The 7,836-nt window shown below is 43.1% G+C and overlaps 1 protein-coding gene across 1 annotated transcript; it reads right to left on the reverse strand.

Annotated features, from left to right (window-relative positions):
• Positions 1 to 4,549: 4,549 nt before the first annotated feature.
• Positions 4,550 to 5,581, reverse strand: LOC120538327 (olfactory receptor 2AG1-like). The gene has a single exon (XM_039767787.1). The coding sequence runs from the start codon at positions 5,579 to 5,581 to the stop codon at positions 4,550 to 4,552; it is 1,032 nt and encodes a 343-aa protein (XP_039623721.1).
• Between the last annotated feature and the right edge of the window lie 2,255 nt (positions 5,582 to 7,836).

Raw genomic sequence — 7,836 nt, forward strand, 5'->3', positions numbered from 1 at the left:
AGGACTGAGGCCAGCTTACAGCCCCAGGAAACTTCATGATGATGATGACAAAGCACTGTGGTCAACTTCATAAAATGACTGAAAATGAATAACACTTAGATGCAGCTATCGTCAGAAACTCCTCACCATCTATGAAATGATTTGTTATGCCTTAGCATTCATGAGCACACCTCATCCAATTCAGGCTCATGGTGGGTTGAAGCCTGTCCTGGCAACACTGGGCCAGTCCATCATCCCCACACACACTATATCGCGCCCTATCGGAAACACCTATGCATAGCCCCTCCCCTTTTGGTAACATCGAGACAGCCACTGGATGATGAAAGTGATGCAATATTAGCCACACCTACTGTTACTTACCCCAAGTATAGCCCCACCCCTTTTGGTGACATCGAGACAGCCACTGGATAATGAAAGTGATGCAATATTAGCCACGCCTACTCTGTTACTTACCCTATGTATAGCCCCACCCCTTTGGTGACACCCTCTTCTTCCGCAGCCAGGCCTTTCTAAAGTGTGCAGAATGTGCTTTTGCGTTGTCTTGTTGAAAACTGCATGGACGTCCCTGGAAAAGGATGTTGACTCATCTTGAAGGCAGCATATGTCACTCTAAAATCTCAATGTCCTTTTCCGAATTAACACTGCCATCACAGATGTATAAATGAGCTTCGCCAATGACATTGACACACCCCCATATCATGGCAGACCCTGCATGCTTTTGGATTTGTTCCTGATTAACAGTCTGGATGGTCCTTTACATCTTTGGTCCCGAGCACATGGAATCTGTTTCTTCCAAAATCTGGATTACTGATTTGTCTGACCACAATACCACCGTGTGATGATCCATCCCAGATGCTCCGAGCCCAGAGAAGTTGATGTCACTTCTGGACGTGGTTAACATGAGGCTTTTTTTTGGCCCAGTAAAGTTTGAAGTGTCATTTGTGAGTCTATCTCCATATTGTAGTGCTTGACAAAGTCCTCAGGCCCGGCCCATGAGGTTTAATCAGCCACTGATGAGTGACGCTTCTTGAGGGATCAGAGATGATGGCTGTTCAGCTTTGGCTTGCACCCTTACCCTTTACACACTAAAATTCCTCCACATTCCTTGAATCGTTTCATGGTAATATGCACTGCAGACAGAGAAATATGTAAATCCCTTCCAATCACACATTTGTGGACAGACTGGAGATCTTCTGCCCATTTTTGCTCCTCAAAGACTCAGCCGTTGGTGGACACCAAATCAGGATTACAGTCACCTGTTGACATCATCTGTTTGAGATCACATCATCATTTCATTATCTGACCTCCTTACTGACCCCAATTTGTCCCCGTCACTGCATTCTTTGGAACGTGTTGCAGGTCTGAAATGCAGAAATAGACGAATATTAACAAATGAAATGAAGCTGACCAGACAGAACATGAAAGATCTGGGGTTCATACCTGTCTGAAATGAAATAAAAGGCAAAGTAAATTTAAGAGTCAGCTGTGTTTCTTTAATTTGTTTGTTTTATTTGTATTTTAAATACCATCCCAACTTTGTCTGATTTGGGGTTGTAGATTGACTGGATATCCAGCTATGATGTGATCTTCTTAAATCCCAGAGATCTGTTGAAACCTTCATGTATTACCCAAAAGGGGAAAAGTGTCCTCTGATCCAAAGAATTAAAAAACAATTTGATTTGCTCTGTTACAGTACATGTGAAAATCATCCAGAGGTAACCACTTAATGGAGGAAGTAGAACCCTCCACAGTCCACAACGTGCTGTTTGTAGACCTGAGAAAAAACCTGAAATGTCACAAATTCTACACCTAATACACCATATTGAAGAGGAGCTGACAAGAAAAATGATAACCGGTGTGTCTCTGATAGACCTGTCAGCCACATACTGTAATACTGCTGATCACAAACTACTACTTAAGAAACTCTCAAACATCACAAGGGATTCTTCAATGACCAAAAATAACCACAGACCTGCTTCACAATCAGGCTTCTGGTAAACTTCCAAGGACATTGGAGTCGCACAAGAGTTCCAAATAATGGACTACGACAAGATGGTGTTGTCACCACGTCCTCTTTAATGTATACGCAAATACGCAGCCTTGTCCTCGGGACGCTAACGCTGCATTCTGTTAAATTAAGAAGTTCGATGTTGGAGCTGCAAACTTCAAGCTGATACAAAGTAAAACATTTCGAAAAACCAATATGGATGAATTTAGGAAAACCACAAGAGGGAAAAGATAGGCACTATATGTGAAAGGCACTATATAAGGCAGATAGATAGATAGATAGATAGATAGATAGATAGATAGATAGATAGATAGATAGATAAGGTACTATATACTGTAATAGATAGATAGATAGATATGTAAGGCACTATATAATAGATAGATAGATAGATAGATAGATAGATAGATAGATAGATAGATAGATAGATAGATAGATAGATATGTAAGGCACTATATAATAGATAGATAGATAGATAGATAGATAGATAGATAGATAGATAGATAGATAGATATGTAAGGCACTATATAATAGATAGATAGATAGATAGATAGATAGATAAATTTGAATGTCACCTTAATGACATGAAGACTACAGTATGAAAAAATCAGCAACACTATATAAGCCATACTCAACCTGATCGTTAACCTGAGAGCCACACCTCTTTGGAGACTATACAAGCCACACCCACTCTGTTATATACCCCAATAATAGCCCTACCCTGTTGCTGATAGAAAGTCCCTAAGACTGGCACCTGACAATGACAGTGACACTATGTAAGCCACGCCCACTCTGCTACTTACCCCAAGCATAGCCCTACCTCTTTGGTGACATCACAAAGGCGACGAGACAACCAGGTGACAATAAAAGCAACCCTATGTAAGCCACACCCACTCTGTATCAACTCGTTGACCATCCTCTGCCAAAGCGCCATGACCTGACAGGGCAGATGGGAACAGTTTCCCTCATCTGTCTCCTTGGCTTGGTGGGATTTTTTCTTCTAATTTTTGGTTTAATTGAAGGCACCAATTTGATAAGATAACAGCAGGCACTGCAGTGGGCAGCATTCCCAGCCCCCCAGTGTTGTTTGTATCCCTGTGGTTTTCCTCCTCCTCCTACTCTTATATTTCAAAACTGTTTTGGTTGGGTTCACTGGTCACACTAAATCGACTCCATGCAGGAGTGTGTGTGTGCGTGTGTGTCTGTGTGTGCATGAGTGAACTCACTGATTCTTAAACTAGAAAAAGCCATAATTTATAGAATGGGAAAAGAATGTCCAGTTCAAATTGGAAAAACGTAATTCATCTTGTGAGGAGCCATCCAAACGTTCTTTAGAACATGCCTGGCATTTTTAAATGTTGTTCTTTATGACCAGAATAAGCTGGACATCTGCCTCAAAATCTCCTTCATACTGAGTAGGAAAATTGGGTTTTGATCTGAGATGATGAAGTATAGACTTGTATCCTGCTTAGAATAGGACAGTCTTCACGATCGATAAAACTTTAAAACGAGGTACACCATATAATGGACTGTATTAAGCCTTCTTAAAATCAGGTGGAAGGATGGACAGCAAGGGTGTGAAGACATGGACAGATGGACATTTTTACATAAGGATAGATGAATATACACTCATAGACAGGCAAATGAATGGACAGACTGGTGGATGTATTGACATTGCAATTTGTTGGAAGTACATATGGGTAGATGAGAGGATAGAGGGATAGATGGATGGATGGACATTATACTAGGTAAATAGATAGGTAAACAGGTGGATGAATGGATGGATGGATGGATGGATGGATGGGAAAGCAGAGGTTCAGAGATATGTACAGAGGGACAATTTTACATCATGATAGATGAATATACCTTGATAGACAAATGGATGGATTGACATTGCAATACATGGAGATACACATGAACAGATGGAAGAGTGAGGAGATGGATATATGTATATTAGACTAGGAAGGCATGCAAAGGAACAGATAGATAGATAGATAGATAGATAGATAGATAGATAGATAGATAGATAGATAGATAGATAGATAGATAGATAGATAGATAGATTTTGGGATTGGTGGATATATAGACAGATGAATGGGATGGATGGATGGATGGATGGACAGTTTAACATTAAGACAGGTGGATATACACGTGGATAGATAAGAAAACAGAGGGATGGATGGATGGGTGGACTGATGGATGGATGACATTAGAATATGAGGATTTACAGATAAATTAATAAACAAATGGACCGATTGACTGGATTGATGGATAAGGCTTAATCGTTTCCTTACTTATAAAATGGGATCAGCCTCAACCCTTTGTCTCATTACAGAAGTGACCCAACTCCAGGCTTTCACTGACAGCTTTGCAGGACTGCCACACTCCATGCCATGAAAGAAATGAGGGCAGTACAAGCCTTCCTTGGGAGGCGCCAAAGTCGAGGCTGGCAGCTGTGACCATTCTGATGCCTCCTACCACCACCCGCACCCCCTTCCTTTGTGTTTTACTGGGAGTGGTTTGGGCCCAGGGGGCTCCTGCAAGTCAGTCCAGGACGATCCACGGGCAGCGGGATATCCTTGAGATGGCATGGCGCACTTCTTTGTTGCGTAGGCCATAGATGAGGGGATTGAGGCAAGGCGGCAGGACGATGAAGATCAACAGAGTAAGATGGAGAGTGTTTCCTGTCCGGTGATCGTGGACGACTGTGCTGTCTGTTTCAAATAAAAGGTCTGTGACGCTTTTGAGCAGATACGGGCTGAGTTGTAGGACGATCATGGCCCCGTAGAACATCACCGTGTTGCGCGCTCGCTTGTTGGTCTGGTTGAATGGCTCCACCACATTCCTCGCCTTCTTATACATGTTGTAGTAGCAGAACGCGAAGGTCAAGAGGCAGGTGACCAGAGTCAGAAGACCCCAGGATTTCCGAAAAGCGGCCACAGTAGGATCATATCCGAAGTATACTTCTAGAATTTCGGGGTCACAGAGTAACCCCGAGGTGATCCTCCCTTCGGGAGCGGGGCGCAAAGTGAGCAGGAGAAGGTACACGGCGCACGGTACGACGGAAACAAGCCACACGGACATGAGGACCAGTCGGATCAGCCTGGATGTGAGGATGTTGATGTACTGAATGGCGTGGCAGATGTATATGTACCTCTCCAGGGCCATCAGGGTTAACGTGTATATCATGCAGAATATGCACACCGTTACAACCGTATACTGGAACAGGCACCCGAAGCCGAATCTCATAGTCTGCCACTTCAAGAGCGCGTACACGGAGCAAGACGTTATAGTGGAGGCCAGGAGCAGATCGCAGATGAGCAGGTTTTTCACCAGAATGAACCGGGGCTGCCAGGACAGCTCTTCGGATTTATAGAGCGCGACGAGGACCGAGCCGTTGAGCATCAGCGTCAGGCAGTAAGTGAGCAGAAAGAAGGTGATCAGAATATGGACCGCGGCATCCGAGGCTACGATCTCCCTGAAGTAGGTGCTGGCAGGGTCCAGCTGTGATCCGTTCCTCGCCAACTGTCCCGATGCCATGGAATAATTTGCATTCAGCTGCTGCGTGAAATTCATATCTGCGCCGGATAAGAACAAACCGAGCAGGTGCTGTCGGCCGCAGAAAACGGAATGAACGGAGCGCAGGAGAAAATGTCTAGAGGCACCGGGCAGACAAACACGCCTCTAGAGAAAGCGCACACCCACCTGCTTTAGTTCACCGTCTTCTTTAGCTGAAGTCAGCCAGTTACTTTATTCACACGGCTTGTGGAAATCCGTTACTTGTTCGATGTGAATATCAGGAGATAGTAACACTTGAGACTTGGCGAGGTCAGCGCGGTTCAGTGGGTTAAATTAGCAGAGAATAGCTGCAAACAAAGAGCTGGGAATCATTAGCTGACTCGTTTCCTGATATATTCCTAGATGTTCAATGACCTTATGTTTTTTGTTTCTTTTTCAGTTTCTGTAAAATGGAATAATGAGAAGCACATCTGTCTCCGCTGCTGTGTCCATACCCTTACATAAACTGACGCTTTCTGATAGCTTTCTACCTGTGGAGCCTGTCCCTGTCAAGTCTGGACCCAGGGGTGCTGCTCTGTCCTCAGAGGCGGCCTTAGGAGTACGCGGGGCCTTGGGCGAGTGTCATATGCGGGGCCGAGAGCCGTAAGTGTAGGCTATATACCGTACCACTAAGCTCACGGGCTTGTCCGCCTCTAATGCTGCACTGAAAAAAGTATAACATTGATGTTGTTCATTCAACGTAAATTTTCTCTTTCAAGCAACTTAAGATTAGTCATTTAGTGTTGTAGCTTGAAATATTTGGTTTCAGATCTCCATCGAAATAAAAAAAAAATTGTTTGTACCAAAGCAAGTTATGGCGGAGGGAATAAACATAAAAATCCTATTTCAGTTAACCTAATATTTTAGGTTGTTCGTGTGCCGTGTTTGAGGGGCCCGTTTGTATTTTTTTCTGGTTGAACTTTTCAGCGTGCTGGCTTTCCAACTGCCAAAAAAGAAGAACAAATTCAAAAATAGATGTACTTCAGTATAAAACCAGTGAATTGCACCCAATCACTCTAAATGATTTGCCTCAACTTAACATTTGTGGGTTCAATAAAAAAAAAAGAATTATATTGGTTCAGATTGAAAATATTAAGTGTGAATCATTACCTTAATTATTTTAAGTTCAATGGAGGTTATTCTTTTTTCAGTGTGTACGCCTTATTATTGTTAAAAAACATGGTGCCTTATGTAGGTACCATTGGCCGTCTGATTACATTACGTATTGTAATTGTTCTTATATTGGTTTAGTGGCCTTTAACCAACTTAATGATTCAGAAACATTTTGCACGCAAAATTAACAAACTAGATAAAAGTCGTTTCTGCCGAACCCGCTGGAGTCGGCAAATTTATTTAATTACGGAGAACCAGAACACTTATAATAAAACGAACACTTACCAAACAGCTGCTTTGACAGTCCAAGACGGAAGTCCACTTTTCTGGCTTTTCGCTGAGCAAAATCGTTGATAAGATCCTCGTAGTCCAATGCAGAGGCAAGTTCCTTTTCGATTGACAAAATAGCTAAACTGCACAGTCTGTTTTATGACATTGCTAATTTTCGATAAGTTTCAACTTTGAAAAGCTTCTTTCCGCGCTCGCAACGGTCACAGGAATTGTCAACATAATTCTGTACGCAACGCCACCTGCATGGTATTAGCGTCGCCTTCTTTGCTGACCCAGTGTAAATCCGAAACTGAATGGCGTAATTATTACGGTAATTTGAAACCAAAAATGTCGTGCTAAGAGCTTTCTTGGTTATTGGTATAGATGCCGGGAAAGGCTTCTAAAGTAACAAGTCCTCGTTTATGAGTGGTTTTCGAAGAAATCCACCACGTAACGTATTTCAGTCTATAACGGATTTGAATGTCTAGCAGAGGCCCCGCATATTTGTAAAATGAGCTGACGGTGACAAAAGAATCTCCTATCGCGGGGCCCCCCTCAGGCGCGGGGCCGGGGGCGATTGCCCAAGTCGCCACCCCCAGAGTCCGCCTCTGCTGTGCTCCTCTCAGAACTGCCATCCTTGACTCTACTGACTCAATCTGATGGGCATTCAAGGCAATCTGGTGTGCCCTGCCTGACGCAAGACGTGTGAGTGCGACTGAGGGGGCCACCAGCATCAGTGCTAAACCAGAGCAACAGGTTTAAGGGCTCTTTTATTCCTGTTGCTATATAAACATTTTAAATTCTGTTATTTGTTGGGATGCTGCTAAATGTTAAATCCTGCATTCTTATTTTGTGTACTGTTGAAAGTAATTTTTCCTCTTTCTATTGAT

This window comes from Polypterus senegalus, chromosome 10 (genome assembly GCF_016835505.1).
Source record: "Polypterus senegalus isolate Bchr_013 chromosome 10, ASM1683550v1, whole genome shotgun sequence".
NCBI classification, from domain to species: domain Eukaryota; kingdom Metazoa; phylum Chordata; class Cladistia; order Polypteriformes; family Polypteridae; genus Polypterus; species Polypterus senegalus.

What these genes read in the sequence shown, in the direction of transcription:
- LOC120538327 (XM_039767787.1), bottom strand. Translation starts at nt 5,581, where the DNA reads ATGAATTTCACGCAGCAGCTGAATGCAAATTATTCCATGGCATCGGGA.